This window comes from Phaethon lepturus, unplaced genomic scaffold, assembly GCF_000687285.1.
Source record: "Phaethon lepturus isolate BGI_N335 unplaced genomic scaffold, ASM68728v1 scaffold11410, whole genome shotgun sequence".
Classification (NCBI taxonomy): Eukaryota; Metazoa; Chordata; class Aves; order Phaethontiformes; family Phaethontidae; genus Phaethon; species Phaethon lepturus.
The window spans coordinates 3634-23465 of record NW_010509867.1 but is presented as its reverse complement, the minus strand read 5'-3'; the positions used below and the strand labels follow the sequence as shown (position 1 = coordinate 23465).

Below are 19832 nucleotides of genomic sequence, written 5' to 3'. Positions count from 1 at the left end.
AGCAGGAATATACTCTCTTCCACAAAGGCCAGCAACTACAATTCTCTTTTCTTACACTGTCTTTTCCAATAAAGGCTATGGATTTTCTTCCGTCCCTTTACTACCAATCTTTTTGGTAGGATATATGTGGAGGTGGGAACGCGCTAATCCACACTCTGTCTATATTTAAAGACAGATCAATATGAGAATGGACGGGAAGTGAGAAACCATGCTGAGTAAGCTGATCACTAGTTTCTGTGACTTTCCTCATCAGAAATATTCTCCCTTAAGATTAGCCTATTGCCATCATTTAGTATTATGTTTTGTATATCAGTGACTATTCCTTCTGTTTTCCTATTCCATCTCCGAAGCATAATTTTCCATGTGCAAATAAATAGCCTCATTACTGGAAATAAGCAAAAACTCGACTGTGTGAGCAATAATAACAAACATCTTATTTCGTTTGTAAAAATGTTTCCTGCGAGGAAACACTGGTTCAGCTAGCCCACAAGATTAGAAAAATGGTCAGACTGAACCACAAAAAGTTTTGCTGTCTGCAGCTAATTTCTTCTGGTTAGATGCTATTAAAAATCACTCTGCTTTAAGTTAAAGAAATTAAGCTTAGGGGATGTTTATTCATAATTTAAGCTAGTTAATAATAGAAAAGTAATACGGAGAGAAACTGACACTCTCCATTTCCATTATAGTAATAAAAATTGTGATTATAAGCCCATACTTCATGCTAGTAAGAAGCTGGAGCTTTTAAGGCCAGATCTTGCACTTTCAAGTATTTGTGTTTTAAGGAGAAATACAGGCATGTAAATGTTATTCAAGATGTCAGATGATTAAAATACCATTTGAAAGATCATGGAAAGATCTTTCTTAGGGCTAACTACAAGACAGGATATGAAATGAAATGATAGCTCCTGTGATAGAACAAGCCCTATGGAGGCTCTCACAGAAGTTCTGGTAGTTGCTGGTATCATTTTTCTGCCATTTGATGTGTTATTGGTATGTCTTTTTTTTTTAATTTATTAAAATGAATGTTATTCTGCCTTTTCTCCTGACTAAATAAAATGTTTTATAAAATAGCTTCAAAAAGGCCATTACCTCCATATTTGTTTCTGCTGCCTCATTTTAGTATCATAAGCAGCTAACACTCCATTTTAACACACAACACAAAACAAATATATTATTAAAGGACAAGATCAGACAAGTTCACACAATTGTTCATTCAAATTAGTGAGCTCTGTACTTAAATAATAAATGTTTAACATTCCTCCTTACATATTTCTAATTAACGCAGCTCCAGCATAGCTGCAAATATACAGTTAATAATTACTAATAAGCATTTATCAACTCAGGAAACTTTTCAAAAAAACAATAAAACTTTGTAATATTAACAGATATTTTAAGATGTAGATGGGCAGACAGATAGATTTCTTTTCAGGGTAACCAGTGTAGTATTCCATTCTCTGTGTATAGAAATACAGGCAAAAGGGGAGAAATAAAAGATAGCTTACTGTATTGCAAAGAGGAAACAATGAGATTTTATTCACACTACATTTCCTTGACTATGCTGTATCATCAGAAACAACCATACGCTGCTGCTTATTGAATCTCAGTGAATGGGGTGTAAATAGTCACTTTAGTTATATACATAGAAAAAGGCTTTGCTGGAAAAAGAATGGAAATCAAAGGCGGCAAAAGACAAAACACACTCTCAGCTGAAAGAACAAAGATTTTGGAGCAGAAAAGTGTAAAAATTAAATTTTCTAAGATTTTTTTGTTTGCATTTTTTCAAGTTCTCAGTCAAAAGAGGCTACACATTTTGAGGATCAAAACTAGAAAGAGCCAATCTTGAAATACATTGTGAACTAATTTAGTACAGCAACATCAGTGTAGAACTCTGTACATCAGCACTTTACACCAGATGCCCCTGTAGACCAATGTGAAAACATACTTATAGAACATCTTTCTTATCCATGTTCCTCGGTAATCCTGAAGGGTCAGATGGTAGAACTGAGATCAACAAAGGTAAACCTGGCACACTTTTTTTTTTAAACGTACACTTGTTTTAATTTCCTGTGCAGTGTAGGCTTCCAAGATCAAAATTAAATAATTCATTGTTTTCAACAAGTCTACAAAATAGTATAGATTAGATTAATTAAAAAATACCAGAAGAAGCAGAATTTTTTTCTACTTTCTCCTCTGAGAGAAGGGGAGGGACAGAAGACTGAAACACAAAGAAGGAACTGATCGGTGTTTGAAGAAAAATCAATTTCAAGAGAATGAATGGATGATTACATAGGGAAAAAAAGAAAAAGCACACAGATTTGAAAGAGAAAATGTAACTATGAGATTCATAGAATCGTTTGGATTGGAAGGGACCTTAAAGATCACCTAGTTCCAACCCCCCTGCCATAGGCAGGAACACATTCCACTAGACCAGGTTGCTCAAAGCTCCGTCTAACTTGGCCTTGAACACTTCCAGGGATGGGGCATCCACAACTTCTCTGGGCAACCTGTTCCACTGTCTCACCACCTTCATACTGAAGAATATCCATCTAAAGAGAATTAAAGCAATATACCAAAATTTCAAGGGGCAGAGTAGGATTGTAAAATAAGAAAATATTCATATTTGTGGTAAGCATAAAAAAGAAATCATTGGAAATTAAAGAGGAAAAAGAGGCATCATCTTCTACCAGAAACATATTTGGATTTTATGAATATGTAACACGTAATCAGTTTCAAAATAAACAACAATTAAAATAAATGTCTGAAGCAATGAACTGCAACAGCTTAATGTGTTTTCTGAAGAACAGCACATCCTGAGACAGTAAGACTTCTCCACAGACAAGGACTGGTACTTGACATACATTGACTTCCTAGAAATTTGATGCCAACAAGAGGCAAACAGCTGTCTCAAAGCAGAATTTACCCTGTGTCTTTACAGTGGTGCAAGTTTGGAGAAGATGACAGTTTACAGTAAATGGGCTTCATTTTCCAACTGGAACCTCTTACTTCACCAGCTTTTCCTATCATCTCTATTTGCAGAAGGCAGAAGCCCTTGCAGCCTGTTCTGCACACTCCCTAGTGACTAAGGTAGCAAAGGGCAAGGAGAAAAGGGGAAGGAAGGATTAAAAGATGAGAACAGTGAGGTTGAGGAGGTTGTGGGCACAAGATCTATGATTCATGTTTGGGGAAAAGGGCTGTGTGGGAGGAGCAAGCGGCACGCCTTCAGCTGGCTCTTGTGAGTTGTAACAGATAAAATGCTTCCTCTTTCTTCATTGTTATAAGAAAATATGTGAAAATAAGAGCTCTAAAACTTGTTTGGGCATCCACACTGTCTGAAGTTAAATCTGTATTGCCAATAATAGTGAATAAAACATAGGAAACTAATAAAGACTGATAAAAGATGGGGAGCAGCAACACTGAAAAAGAAAATCCATGAAAGATCACTCCTGCAGCAACACCAATTGATTTCTCTAACAGTGGTAACTGCTAATGGAGTAGAGAGTGCAATTTGTTGAGAAAGCAGGACTTCAGGCACCAAAGTTATAAAGACTGTACATAAGGTAAGCCACTATTACATATTCTAACAATATTAACATCCATCTTTTCCAAAGATCCATGAGGGAACCAAACAACAGTCAAGTTTTGTTTCTATGATAGCCATTTCCAGCTTATATACCTAGAGTTTAAAATTTACTCTGGCTGTAGCATTTGTCATTGATGTTATGGAGAAAACAGCCAACATCATGGTACAAGAGCTGACATTACACATTCTAAAATTCCAAAGATTTTACTCACAAGAATTCGTTTCCACCTTTGAATTTGCAAAAATAATTTTTCTGCCAACAACAGAAATGTTTCCTTGATCTTTTCACAGAAACAATAAGTTAATGAGCTGTTTTAAATCTTTTTCTTGAAAACAATGGGAAAATGCATGCTTTCCTTGGCTTTACTTTTCAGTTTCAAGCCTTTATTTCCTTTTACATAGAATTGTTCCAAAGCAGCTTTCCAGGATGCAAACACAAAATCACTCTTTACATACATTAAAAACCTGATGTTTTTGTAATTGCTAAAGGGTTGTATAGTTGGGGGTTTCTGAAAATAAAAGCTGCATTTAAAAGTATTAAGGTTATTTTGGTGCTGTGCTGCATGTCTCCATATATGTATAGTAAAATCTAGTCCAATCCCCGTCCACGCTTAACATTATATCTCTGCTCATTTATAAAGTACATAGAGGCATTTTCAGCTTCATAAACAAATCACCATTGCTGAACAACATAATCTAAAAGCATCTGTCATGTTGTGTGTGCCCATTATTGATATTTAATTAGAATGTGTTCAACTATCTTACCATTTCAACAGGTAACAAGATGAAAAGTTTAAAATAAGCAAGGGATGTGGAGGAAAAATTAGCATGCTGGACATACTTACTATGGAGCACCTAGTAGACTTGATTTGATTCATTTCTGTTTCATACTAGTGTAAATCAGGTGTGATTCAACTTGGAGAATTCATTGATAATGTGGATGCTTACATGCATAATAAAAATCCAATGTTCCCTGCCCCGTATCTGTTTTTCATTTCAAGATAATCAGACAGCAAGTGCTTTCAGTTCAAAGTTGTCAGTCGGAGCCCCATGTTGTTTCTGATGTGTTTTCTATCCTTAGTGCTGATGCAATGTATTTTCATTGGGTTTGGTACCTGAATGCTTTGGAATGATGTTGCAGTATATGTTTAAAGTTCCCTGTCCCTTGACTTCATCTTAACTCAGACTCCATCTCCTCTTTAAATAACACAGTAAAAGAATTTCTAAATGTCACTCATTAAAAAGTGATACTTTAAAAGTACACTAAATCTGTAGTTTGAGGTGTCTTAAAGAAGGGAATAACCAAAGCTTTTTTTTTCTTTTACCTTATCTTAAAAAATAATTAACTAAAATCAGATTTTCCACACCTTTTATAACCCAGACTTATTTTCATTCTCACAAACTATAATCCTATTAAAATGTTAAAACACTAATAGGTACTAATAGAAAAATACACAAGACCACTGTAATGTTAATAGAACTTGCCAAAATCAGTTACAATTTTACTCGCACATACCTTATGCTATTAGGAACACTGATGGTACAGCAAGGATTCATATACACATTTTAAAAGTATATTAAAGCCCAAGAACGAAACCCTTCCTTGTCCTCCATTTATAATGTAGGGGAAAAATAAAAAGTACAGAACTGGCTTACTTCCAATATGATCAGCACGTAGACACCTACTAAGATGATGGACGCAATTGTTACTTGTGCCTCTATATTTGCATGAAGGTATTGATGCTTCATGGAGAGAGGAACACTTCCAGGCTCCTGTAGGAAAGCTTGAATGTTTATGAAGATAGTGCCTCTGGTGAAAAAAAGAGAAGTTTTGCTAATTTCTAGAATGAAATACCTTTAGTTTTATTTATGCATTAGTTTTATATTGAGTACCTATAAATATATGTATATGTGTTATATAATTACAAGCAATTTTTCAAACATTTACACTCTGTCTTTCTAAATAGCATTGTTTGGAAAGTAACTCAAGTACAAACCAGCCTTGTAAGTCCATTTTAAAAGCAACAAGAAGTCATCCATTCCAGCCCCGCTGAAACAGGCAATGATAGATTATTTTTAAAATATTATCTATTCCTTTGTAGTCAAGGCTATGTAAATTACTACTTCAATGGATTATTTCTCAGTCTCATAGCTAACCTGTTTTGCATCTGAAAGGTTCTAGTTGTGACGATTTGCTGATTTCTTCTTGAACTTAAGGGTAGAGACCAGTTGTATACCACCTGCAAGAGAATCATATTTGGCAATATTAATAAAAGTTAGTAAAAGTGATATGTCTCTGATCTAGGGTTTTATTCTTCTTTGTTCTCTCTCCTGTCCATTTAGGAGAAATTTTTGTGAATGGGGCATAACACAAAGCAGCCTAAATTAATTCCACCTGAGTAGATATGTTACAAGCACTCAGGTTGGAGCAAACTCATCCTCATTTCCTCACTCAATCAATGAAGCGAGAAACACCTCCAGGAGGTGTTCCAGAAAGGAGATGCCAAATCACGCCTTGCATTGACTATAAGGAGCATCTAGGGCAGCTGGGCTCAGAGACAACAATATGGTTCCCTCCCAAAGACTGCCTGGGAAGAAAATGACCAAACATGAGGTACAGATGATGAAAGACCCAGGAGAAACGTCATACCCCCGGACATTATGAAGAGGACATGGTAGAATTTCAGTAAACAAAATTCTTGTTAGCTGATGTTCTAGCAAAAACAAATAAAAAAATCTGCAGAATATGAACACTTTCTGAAACTTTGCCCATTACTACACATTGGTATTCATGCAAGTTTAGCAAAATATACTTTTTAAATGTAGCTACAGATATCTTTCTTTTTAAAGAAGAGGTACTTAAAAAACTTCAAGTCTGGTTAATTGTAGCCTAAATCCTAAGCCTCCGTTGACCCTGTATGATACAAAGTGCAGACCAAAACCAACTTAATCAGCCATGGAACATCTGACACAGAGAAATGCCTGAGGAGCATGCAGGCAGGGAAGGTTAATTTGGCCACCTACTCCTTTGGTCATGTCAGGACCACCGCTGGCATGCCCACAACACAGCGCAACTGTGTGCTGGCTGCCTCACAGCAGCACAGGTTACAGCAGTCTCCTCATCACAGGGGTGGTGATTTAAGAGAATAATTGCCATTATGGTATTATTCACCATGCTGAGGAACTAATCTTTTGCTGTAGACTGAGATTGGGTGTAAGCAGGAATACTGATGGCGTTGTTCAGCTGTGCTGTCACTGGTAGAGGCAGGCCATCCTGTCATGTGTACAGAATGAGAGGCAGCTGTTTGTACGTCAGTGCCATTTATTAAATGATGAAGCTTATTTTTCAGTGATATACAATGACAGGCTGCAAAAGATCTTCCTTCACCAAGTTTTCTGGGACAGAGCAGCAGGAACTTGTTACAAACCACATCAACAATGAGAAAGCCTTAAGAGAAATAAAGCCAATAAATGTGACACATTTAAGAAAATAATTTGCAAAAAAATGTGAAAATGTATTTCAGTGAGTGCAAGAAGGCACTTTGCACTTCTTTCTTCCTTCTAAGACAACTTTTGAAACTTTGCCAATTTTAAACACAAGAACTTCCATGCAAAGTGTCAATCAAGGGGCATAAGTTTTACAAAATTTTAACATAGGAAGCTAAAGGAGGTCTCATAAAGACAAAAGAAAATGTAATTTTATTCTCATGAGAATAAGTTTTCTAATGCTGACATGGACACACTTCACACCAGCAAAATGCATGGCCACTTAATCCACACGATGGTGATAGAAATATAAGTGATAAAATATGTCTCAGAAAAAATTAAAGAAAAAAAAAAGTGAAAGACCATCACCTGTGGCTGGTGTCTCCTCCTTGATCCAGCATCTTCAGTTTGGCTTATTTGTACTACAATGTATTCCTCTGTTTGCTGATCAACTACATCAACTACAAATGGTCCTCCTATGTCTAACTTCAACAGAGCAGAATCACGAAAATCAGTCAGATTCATAGCTGATAACAAAGTTGTTAAGGTGCAAATTCCCAGTAAAAATTAGCATAGGCTGTACAAGTTCCAGTAAAAAAAAAATGTAGATTAGTTAACTTATATTGAAAAACATATTCTTCAGCCAAAATGCTTAAGAAACTATGAAAAAAAGAAAATAGATGTCTGCTTCCTCACCAAGTAGCACTGTTCCAGATGGGTTTCCTAAGGAAACAGGAAGTTATGGGTTCAGAAGAAATATATCTGTCCTTTCCTAGTGACTTTTGAGATAACAAGTGCTTTCAGCTGACACTGTAGATGCACTAAAGCTCCAAAATAGCATATGGAAATACACAGAGAGACAGAGAAGTAAAGCTCTTTAAGTGTTTGTTCTAGATGAAACACTGCATCATTAGCTCAACAATTTAAATATCACGGAATTTGTACTGGGGAAAACACTGTGGAAGCTCCAACCTTGGGGAAAACTAAACCAGAATCAACATCCTATTCATGGCAGAGAATTTGTTGTTTGGTCAAAATTTTACTCACAATTTTTCAAACATCCGAAAAACATATTTTCAAGCTCCTCTCGGTTGGAGTACTCACAGACCAGCACCCTGATCTACTTTTTCTTTCTTTCTCTTTGGGATATCTAGTATGAGGTATGGTCAAACTACATTCCTAGTCTAATATAATTGAGAAATCAGACAACCGTGATCCACAAATCCATTGGAAGTCTGGCTTTGTTAGTCCCAATACGTCTAGGACTATTTAAACGTAGTATTGCAATAGTCCACTTCTGGCATGGTTAAGGAAGAAGCATCCCTGGGGGTTTGAGGAAAAGGGAAAGCCTGAGCTTTTAAGCCCTTCACAGTCCGTTTGTTACTATAATAGAGCGATATTGTAATTGTTCTGCTCCTATCTGTGACCAGATAGAAAGATAAGGCATCACCACCAAAAAAAAAAAAAAAAAGAAAAAGAATTGATTTTACACATACATGTTCTGTTGAAATAGTGTGACAATCACATGCTTGAGTATCTTGACGGTTTTAACATCTGACATTTAATTGAGCATACTACAAGGAGTGAATTGGTTGCAAAAAATGTAGAAGATCATATACCTACCAGAAGAATTTTCCCAGAAAGACCTTTTGTTGCCCAAAGAACTCAGTGACTTTAACGGAAGAAAAAATACAGTATAGTTAGAGGGGACTCAGGGCAGTGCTTCCCAGTGAGCCCCAGTAAGGCCATCCATGGTAGACCAGTCTCTAATGGGGAAAACTTTGTGATGTTATGCAGGGGTCTTTCATCTTTAGAAGAGTTGGTGCATCTGTCCACGTTCCCAGCAGGAGAACTGGATTCGAAAAGAGATGTCTCTCACACCAACCCAAAAAAGGCCCTAGCGGATCCAGTAGCAGGTGAGCAGCCAATGAGTTGCAAAGTAATATAAATGTCACTGCTTAGCACAGTGAACAGAGCAATCACCACCAGTGTCACCCACATGCTGTTCATTAAGAATGAACTTCCCAAGCATCTATTTGCTTAAAGGAATCACACAGGAAAGGATAAAAAAGTAACCTCAGAGGCAACAACTCAGGAGACCAACTCCAGTCAGAATTTACACACACAGCCCTTAGCAAGTGTAAATACAAATTACAACAGTTCTCTTCTAGTTCTGAAGGTTTTAAGTATGATTTGGCATCATAGGTTTTCTGTGTCCTAATTAATACATAATATTAGCCTCAACTGGAGCTATAGCATACCTTTAACTAGACACATTAATTATACCTTCTAAAAGGTCTGCTGACCTGAAGTCATTAACCCAATGACTTGGGACAGCTCTTGACAGTCTGCCTTTTGTTAGGAGTGTAGCCAGTAATTTATATCTTGAAAAGCTTCAGGTGCATATAATTATGGCAGCTTCTTTTTAAGCAATACTTTTAAGATAAATCCTGTAATTACTTAGCTGACACATTCAGGTGCTATTATAAAGGATACTTAAAATTAAAGGGGAAAAAAATTAAACGTTATTTTCAAGAAGAGTGGTTCCTTCCTTCTTTTCCTATAAGGATACTTAAAAAGTTTTTCCGTTCCTTTCTGTGCTTTTATAAAACCATCAGAAAGAGCCCTAGCAAAACAGGTTCTCCTTTGACTGCAAGTGGAATTGAACATCATTCACCAGTCTGCAGTAAGGCTCTGAAATCCCATCAGAGTTACCTTTTCTCCAAACAGTATTTAGAGACTCTGTCATAATTCCATTGTTAGACTGAAGCAAATCACAGCCTTTATGAAAGATGGAATCAAAATAAACCAGAAGAAAACTTCAGCCACACTTATATGAATCAAAATGTGATTTTTTTTTATCAAGCTGCTCTTCAGAATATTTTTGTTCTGGCTTATCTTGGTTTTATATTTCCCTTAAATTGCCAGAATGTGATCTTGTCTATATTTTAATCATTCAGATGTGACTAACTTTTGGGAAAACTATCTTTTTACCTCTAATATCCCCTTTTATTGTGGAATTTAGCCATGCTGGGACTGTTCACTTTTCTGAACTTTTTTTTTAACGTGACCTCTAGTGTGTGCCTTTAAAGCAAAAAATCTCCCTGAGAAGATTTACAGCCAGAGCTGTTATTTTTTTATTTCACTTCAGCTAGGCTGCCTCATCTTTATGTAGTTCCATTCTTGAACTTATATTACTGCTGTGAATTATACTGTCAAGGAATTTTGGTTTGTGTATGTGTTGTGCACCATGACACAGTGATGATCTTGGTTTTCTGACTAGCTGCTCCTAGAAGGTATTGAAGGATGTGCAAGAGTCACCTCATGTCACTTTACTTTTTTGTAGCTATGTAGACAACATGACGGATGCAGTGGCTAAACATTTTCATCGGTATTCCTTCACCAGAGTTTATAATTCTGTACTGCAGACATTTGCATCTGAGTTGATTATTCCCTTAAAATCAGTGAGAAGAGGGCATTTTTAAGATGGAATTCATTGCTTCATTTTAGACCACACAAAGATGAGAGGAATCGCTCATGAGAAGCATCAGTTCTCTCCGTTAACCATAAAGAGAGCCTAGGATGACTAACTCAGGTATAGCTGAGATCAGTCATTCCCTAGCTACTGTGTCCCTGCTCTACCCTCCATCATGCCATTAAGTCAGTATGTACAAAGTCAGTTGAAAAGCCACGATTGACAGAGATTCTCTGTTATATTTGCATGCAGATTTTATGCTTTCTTTAACATCTACTTTTATCATCTGCTCTGCTTACTGTAAAACATGCCTTGAGAATACTATGTCTATTGATTATTTTTCACCAAGTTTCTGAGGTGCTTATATACTATCGATCCCGATTTATGACCAGGTCACTCATGCTAGTTTCTCTAGGATATTACCACTTTAAAGAGGGTATTTTGCCTGGGTCTTAGCATCTATTGTTACATGTTGTCCTCAACTGAGGTTATTTCTGCAGTACTCTGCAGATTTCTCTTTTGATGTCCTATCCCTGTTTGTAGATCAAGAGGTTGTTTTCACATCATCCCTTCACAATATACCAAGTTGAACCACATGCTTTCCTATACTTATTGGTTTCCTCATCTGAAGCATGCTCCATAACTTTTTTCTCCTTTTTGGAGTGTCAGCAATCTGGTTCCATTTTTGTCTACATTGCATCCATCCTTTCTCTCTGTGCTCCATCAGTTCTAGAAATTTTGTGCGTCCTTAATAAACTCTCTTTTCTACAGCATTTTCTCAATGGTGCTTTCAGATTCTGCTTCTTTGCCTGCCTCTGCATGTGGTCCTGGTTTTCATTCATCTACTTAGCAGCTTGAACATTGTCTGCAGGCCAAAATGCTTAGTACGTTTTTCCAACAGCATCAACAAACACAAATGATTTTTAAATGTGTTCTGCAAGGGAAAATGGTGGAGGAGGGTCTGACAGTAGAGAACTAGAGTTACAAGATTTAAAAAAAAAAATCAAAGGGGAAAAAAGAACTAAAGGGATTAGAGAGATTGTTTCATTCATTAATTTAATATATGCTCCCTGGGAGAAGAACCCATTTTTAGGACCTCCATGGAAGCTGAAAAGTCTGCTAAAATCTGACTACATCCTTTGCCTCATAGTCTTTCTATATGTATCTGTGGTTCATGGAGTGAGAAAGGAGATTTTCAGTGTCTCTAATGGTCGTGGTATGATTACAAGTTTTCCTAGTAACCTTCTTCCTCCATGATTAACACAGTTGCACCAATCATTCAAACTCATGCAACTTCAGCAAGAAATTTGGTAATAAAGACAGCACATTTACCCATCTTATGTCTGCTCAGCCTCCCCACCAATGTCCATATGTGGAACTGTTCTAAACAGTTCCACTGAATCCAAATGAAATTAAAGTCTTGCCTATGACGTAAATTTCAACATATCATTGTTACTGAGCTACATCTTCTACTTTCTGAATTTGAGATCTCAGTCCTGGACTGGATGTGATGAAGTCTCTCAGAGCTACTGAGTAGGGAGATAAGTCAGCAAAAATGGCCACTGACTAGTCAATTTGACATCTCTGGTTTGTCTGATTTGGACTGACTGGAGATCCATTCAGCCATGACTTGAGATGCTGTATTTTCATTAAGTTTTGTTTTGCATGTAAAGAGCAAGTGAGTATGGAACCCTTCACACTGGCTGCTATGCAAATACATACCCTGCAAAAAGTCAGCCCTTGCTCCAAAATTTTTACTGAGGAGATATTAAACATTTAAAGCAAACAATCAGATCAGGACTGAAAGGCTTTAAAATATATTTATAGAAATGCAAGATCCTTGGCCAGACTCAGAAAGAATTCACAATCCACTCTCCAGTTATTATCAGGTTTCAGGTCCAAGAAAAGGAAGTTCTGACAATCAGTCTGAAAAAGGAAAATGGAATTGCTTCACCTAGACTGATCTAACTTTCCCTCTCCTAAACAGGAACTGGCACAAGTACAGAGGCTGAGAGGGACGCAGACAAGATTGTGATTTAAACACTTGTCAAGGACAGAGTAAAGATGGAAATTCACAGCTCAACGAGGTAGGTGTGAGACCCATTGCACAGAAATGTGCTGGAAGAAGATTTACCTTTTCTTGCAAAATGAAAATGTTTCTGCTATTGAGAAGTGCAGAAATAGCAATAATTGTATCAGGTACACTGAAAGAAAAGAAGGTACTGTATCAGGGAGACAGACACTTCTTTACATGACAGTGAGGTAGCATAGAGTTTGATTGCATAATTCCCTAATAGCATCCATGAATCCCCATTACTTTTTAATTTCATAAAGCCTAGTTCAATTCAAAACGTTAGTGCACAGTTCTGCCTCAGTTGTCCCCCGTTGCTGGAGAAAATTTTAAAATTTTGCTTAGATCAGAGCAGAAGTTACTAGAAACAAAGGAACAAACGTGGAGTATATTTAGCATTTCAGAAGATTCTTAAGTCTGAAAAACTATGTAACCTGTGGAGAAGAACAGGAATACCCCTCATTCACTCTTTGGTCAACCAGTTAATGGAGAGAAGTTACCTAAGATTTGAATGGCCAAACAGTTACAGAAAATAAAACTGTTCATGTCTTAGAATAGGTGCATGTAACTAAACTAAGAAATGCTGGAATTTATTCAGACTCTATATCTCTTCTATTTTTATAAACTACTTTCCAAAGGCACATCATATGATTAATTATTGATGCTCCCCACTTAACATACAGCCTTTGAGCAAAAGATCTGAAAATGCTTCACACATGTACATCAGTAAGGGTATTGAATCTTGCTTCCTGCAGAAAAGCGTCCTCTAGCAAGGCTTCAGTATAAACTTACTTCCTTCTGGTATTAGAGCGCTGACTGTTAGAATTTATAAGCCAATAAATCCCAAGTGTTGTCAAAAAGGAACAATATTACCACTACTTTGAAAAACTATACTAAATCCACTGAATTTGTAGCTGGTGCCAATAGGGAAATCAATATTAAAAAAAAAGAAAGAACAACTTTACAGACTCAAAAACCTCCTCTTAATTCACAGGAGGCAAGATCAGGTTTTCAGAAAATGCAGCCAACACACCTCAGTGCTACATGTCAAGTTTGCACCCATGGGGACAGGCAAAGCAACAGGAGACACAAGTGGGCTAATAAAAAAGAAGATAATGGGAAGAAAAACAGCTAGAGTAAATCCAAACAAGAGATAAAGGTATAGAAACACAAACAAGTGGGAACTAGAGCAAGTGGAAAAGTGATAAAGAGGTGTCATATGAAAAGCAGGTCACCCCCATGCTAGCTGGTCTCTCCCACCAGCAGAGACAAAGTCCTGCCTCTGAGCGAGCCTGAGGTCTAGTGGGCATGGCAGAAAAACCACAGATATCTAAGTGGCACCAGGATGACAAAGGATATGAAGTCCAAAGGGGATCACTTGAACATTTCAAACTTTTTTTTTATTTTTCTAGTGTATGCAGACATATTGTATGCATGAGCACACACTCGTAACACACACATCAATGTGCATGAGTATTTCTGGAAAAAAGTAGAAAATGAGAGGAAGGAATTTAAAAAAAGAAGAAAATTATATAGTTGGTAGTATTGGTTGGTACCTGTTCAATACTTCTTAACAGCTTTTGAGGCATAAGCAAGAGGTAAAGAGTGTTCATTTGCATAATTTGGCATATGAGCTAACAGACTTATTTTCCACCCAAAGCAGTCTCATATAATAACCTCTAAGGATTTTGTGACAAGGACTACTGCAGCACACCTCCCAGCCTATCATGAAATTCTTGTAGACATTCAGAGAGTAGCACCTAACATCCACTGGGAATACCGCAGTCTATCAGCCAGCATAGATCACGTCTTCAACACTGCTGTGCAAATGGCTAATGTTATCCAACCCTAGCCAAAAAGATGAATTCTTTCTTCACCGTGCAACAAAGTGGAAAACAACCATGTGAGCTTACTTCTGCACAAATGAAGACCAGCAGCATCGGTGAGATGACATTCAAAATTACTTGTCCTTTTCCAAACTGCATTTAAAAATGCAATCTTTCTCCTTGACCCTTCTGCTTGAATTACCATATTACCTTGAAAATGAAGCGTGGATTTCTGGATTGCTTGCCTCTCACATATTTTTCCCCAGCTCAGTGACCTCAGGTAGGGGACAGAACATCCAGTTTTCAACATGCATGACAAACTAAGAAGCTTCAGCTCCAGGTTTGTCAAGTAAGAAAGGGAAACACTATGTTCTGACTGTCTGACAGTTATTTGGCTCAAAGCATCCTGATGTGATAGGTAAAATGTCAAATATAGGAACAGTTGTTTATGCACAAATCCTAGTCCCACCAGCACTTCCCCGAAACAAACAAAAAGAATAACTGGTTGCAGCATCAATGTGTACAATGCAGCAGCTATGGTTCCAACACAAGGTCTGTGGAAAGAGAAGAAATCCTCAAGCTACACCATGAGAGTTGACTAAAACTTCAACTAAAGACTCGCTGCCAGTACACCCTCATTTGGCAGACTGGGCCATGACAGCCCTGGTGCTGTTCAACACTACAGATATATAGGAGCTTTCAACAAGAGTTTCAAGGAGGACAAAAATATTGATGTGAACAGGACATGGATGGGAGTTTACAGTTGAAGTTGTCACTGGTCCTACTAAATGTTCACTTGCTTTCCTCCAAAAGGCAATCTCACCTTTTAATTATAAAGGGTTCTCAAGGACTAACTTTTTCTTCCTCATTTACCCTACTAATTATTGTGTTATATTGTGTCATTATTGGTGACAGTGAGAATGCGAATAATCAAATCTATTTAAAATGGACTCTCCCTGCTCAGAGACATGGAACTGCCCAGTTGAATAGGAAAAATTAGCACTTCAAAAATTAAATCCTACCACACCTTTTCAAAACAAGAGACTTCCCAGGAGCTTATGAAATAGGTCTGTAAGTGAATCACCTTTTAATACTAGTCAAGCATATTGTGGACCAGACTGATTAAACTAGAAATATAGTGGGAACAAGAAATGTAATTTATTTTGAAAAGTTTTTGTATGTTTACTAACTGAACGTTCATCCCTCAAAGACTTTTCACATTCAGGTCTGCATTCACCTGTGATGAATCTTTTTTTTGGGGGGTTATTCTATTGCTTATTCTTGTGAACAGTTTCTTGGCAACCTGTGGACTTAAATTCTTTATTGAGCAATTTTACATGGAAAATTTGTAAAGGAATCCACACCTCCACTGAAAAATATCTACACATCTACAAATCTATACATAAGGCTGGGCTAAGCTATTCTGGAAATGTATCCATGAAGGTTTCCTGCTTTTGAAGGAGTTCACTGGGTAACATCATGGCCCAAGTACACACTACAGATATGTTACAGATGACAGTATACATCTGTGCTCTGGGGTGCAGTTGCTGCAGCCAGGCGCATGTCCTAGCTATGGTCCCAGTGATTTGCTGGGCCTTGATCCCACTGGGTCTGCAGCCCAGCTGCACACTCTTGGCTTCATGCAGAGGCTGGACACAAGGACTGGATGGGCACCACAAGGCACCCCAGACAGGTGCCATTCAGTACGACTTGGATAGGGAGCACAGCTGTGGCCTCTGCCAAAGGACAAGTCTAAGGCTCTGAGGGCACCCAGTCCTCTCAGGATATAAGACAGAAAACACCCATCCATTCAACCAGTTTATCAATGAAACTTCAGTTTGGGGTTGGTGGTTTGTTTTGGGTTTTTTTCAGTGAAAAAAGGATACAGAAACTTTCCAGAGGTGATACAGCCAACATCTGCCAGGACACACCTTGATCTGGATAAATGCCAAATAAAATCTAGGGCAAGGATAAAAAAACATTCATTATAACACAAAAACTGAAAAAATACCTGCTAAGCCTATCTCAAATACTTAAACAAGATTCTTTCAAACTGTACGTTAAATTGTAATATTGCTTTCAGTATTTTCAGGTATGTTTCCACCACAGCTGAAAAGCACCCCTGGGATACTTAAAAAGGATGAGTAATATTCCTTCTATAAACTTATTGCCAAAGTCTCATATTCAATGTATTTTATCCAAGTGTCTCTTAGGACAAAGTTGTATCTTAAGGATCTATCTAGAAAGCAACATCCACATCTGAGGAAATACAGAGTGTCATCTATTTTGCCTTTGATACAGAAGCCCTGCTAGCCAAAAAAGAGTTCCTCATAGCAGTTAAAAGGATAAACTCCAGCTTTTTGAAATGTTTCTCAAGTTTTGCAGTCTAAGATCTTGCTGGTTTTGAAGATTTTGGAGGGGAGGGCAGTACTCTGGCAGCCCTGGTAGGCCGCTGCCTACGTCCCTGTGTTCTTCGGCCTTTCACACCATGGAGTGCTGCCGTTGCTGGTGCAACCTCCCCAGCACGGCTTTTCCTATGAACATTCCTCAAATGTTAGCCAGTATCTAATGACCCATCCTAAATTCAACAAGCAACTGTAAAGGACATACAAATCTGAGTTTAAGCTGCCTCCTCAAACTCAACTGCTTACCCTACCATATTGTCCAGGACGGTGGCTAGTGCACCAAACAGTGGTCTGATTAGGCATGAAGCCCTGCACAATATTTTCAGGTTTTGCCACCTTGCCCCCACTCTCAAGACATTTTTTATTAGCTAAGACCAAATATCACACCTTATTTTGAAAAAATTCTAAGGAAATGGGAGCCAGGGGAAGATTGCAAATTCAATACTTACAGAGCAGACAACTACAAAGATAAAAAGGCCTGAAACTTTTAGGAATTTTAGACAGCATCTGAAATGTAAGAAACATGTATTTACTGGATGGCTAGTTTAAAGCAAATCTTTTCTGTTCTCTTAATAGCTCTGACATTTCAGAAGCATCATGGTAAGCACTTATGGGTGATAATAAATCACGTCAGAGTATGGACACCACAATGCAGGGTCAGCAGGGGCTTGGGAAGCCTCGGTGACTATAAGTGTTCCTGCCCCAGGTCTGCTGCCAGCTGGGTCTCATTGCATGGGAAGGAGGTTTTACCCCTTGGGAAAGCCGAGGGAAGGCTGCAGCATGAGCTGGTGCTGAGACCTGGAGCCACTTCTCCACTGCTACTGCAGGCCCCCAGCAGACCCAAAGCCCCATCAACTTGCCCTGGTCTCTCTTAGGGAGCCAAAGGAGCCTTGCCACTGCAGGGATGTGGCATGGCTGAGCAGAAAGCACAGCTTGTTGCATAGAGGGGTGGTGCCAATGAATGACTTCCTCAAAACTGGATTTCTAATATACATCCTGAAAGGTATTGGGAAAAGGCAGTTTGGAGATGAGAACAAGCTTTAAGAATCTCTGGGTATTAATAATGTCTCTTTAAACCAAATATACTTCATGAGCATCTCCAGATAAAACAACTAGCAAAACTAGACATGTTTTCCATAGCACATCTGTGCCCTTTGAAGGAATGCCCAAATCTGGAGATGTGATGCCACCAAATCTTCTGAAGTGTCAGAGCTTACTACTGAGTGAGTTAAGCAAGAATAACTCTAAATTAAAATGTAGATGTTGAAAATGCATGCTCTCAAGTAAGAAAACTTGAGATTTAGCACTTTTAAATTACCATTTTTTTAATCTTACCATAGAAACCAACTCTTAACTAATTATTTTCTGGCTGCCCATCAGTATGTTACACAGCTATCTTAACTTACAGAACTCTTTTTGGTGATTTGCCCTTATTACATCTTTTCATTAAATCAAAGGCATTGATGTTCTTATTCCATTTTTTCAAAAGTAAACATTCAAGTGGCTTTTCTGACAGAATGACAAATGTAAGGTTTGATTTAAGCCTAATGACAAGCAAGAAGGAAAACATTTCAAGTTACTAGGATAATTAGTTGAGAAGGGAACTGCAATAAATAGCTGCATTGACAGATGCTACAGAACAAAATATTAAAGCAGAGGAGTCTGAAGAGAGTCAGAAATAATTTTAATCACAGTGGAAATAAGTCCCTAAATCAAGTTCATTGACTGAAAGCAACATAAGTGACTGGAGACCTATTTTTGAAAAACAAAACATTGTTTTCCAAAGATCTCTTACTCTTTAGAATTCTCCAAACAGGCAGCCAAAAAAAAAAAAATGGCAGCTAACAAAAATATGTTGCCACAGACAAACTGGTACAAAGGGGCTACAATATCCTATGAAAAACAAGTGGTAGCACGTTTACACAAACTTTGCACAGCATACAAATCTAGAGAATGCAGAGGAAGAGGGGAAGGAAGCCAGTTAGGTGGCTTCTTCCAGAAATGCCAGGTAGCCCTGCTCTACTGAAAAACAAGGTGGCAGGGAGGGGGAAGACAATAACAGAGGCTTGAAAAGAGAGGAATGACAACAAAAGCCATTATCAGCACTTTATAACTGATAACTTCTTCTGGTACGGTGTGATTTATGGAAAACACCTAGTGCCAGCTTAGTCATGCATCATCTATCCTGCTTGTCTATTCTCCCCAGTCTCTACATTACAGTTCTGGTATTTTTGAGAATTTATTATGTTATGAATTACTAAAGCTCAGTCCAAATTGGTTCCATTTTAATGTACTTGATATTTTCTGTTTGTACTTTGAAATTATCATTTCTAATAATAATAATATTTCAAATTATTATTGAAACAAGAAACAGCAATAACTTGATTTTAAGACATAAGATAAATCAAAAAACATTAATTAAGCCTTTATAAATTCATAACCACTTGTCCACAAATAACAGAAATTCATCTAAAGGACCTGGCAAGATATAATAAAAAAGCTTTTGGAAATGGTTATTTTATTAAATGTAGAATTTAGAAGGCTCCTTTCCTTCCGTCTGTTTGTTTTCATGGCATTTTGTACTAGGGAAGCAGCGCTTTTAACAGCTTACAGTTGAGAAGTGATCAGCCTTTGACTCGCCCATGGTTCGCAATCTGTCTCTTCCTACAGTCCTAATCTGGCACAGTGATGCCAGTACAAACCCTATGGCAAATCCCATGCCGATATATGCTTCCAGCATAATACTATTTCACTTCAGTTGGAAATGAAGTCACCCCTGTTCTAAACCAAATGATTCTTGGTTTGATCTGCGTGTGGTGTCAAGCAGTTCAGCTCCATTTATTATCTCAGCAGAGTTATCTTGATTTACGAGTTATCTTGATTTACTGGCCCCATATGTACAGCCGGCACTATAGCAATGGAAGTATTTTACAGGAAGTTCTGCCAGAAAAATGTGCTGCTCCCCAGATTATAATCCTACACTGTACTA

General features: G+C 37.7%; 1 protein-coding gene across 1 annotated transcript in view; it reads right to left on the bottom strand.

Moving 5' to 3' along the window:
* The window catches only part of OCA2 (oculocutaneous albinism II), a 50829-nt gene that overhangs the window by 29031 nt on the left and 1966 nt on the right, over positions 1-19832 (bottom strand). The window contains exons 3-7 of the mRNA XM_010289276.1: positions 17293-17350; positions 16325-16397; positions 7436-7593; positions 5738-5820; positions 5237-5390 (exon numbers count right to left, since the gene is read on the bottom strand). Of these exons, the coding sequence (XP_010287578.1) occupies positions 5237-5390; positions 5738-5820; positions 7436-7593; positions 16325-16397; positions 17293-17350 (526 nt within the window). The remainder of the gene's footprint in view (positions 1-5236; positions 5391-5737; positions 5821-7435; positions 7594-16324; positions 16398-17292; positions 17351-19832) is intronic.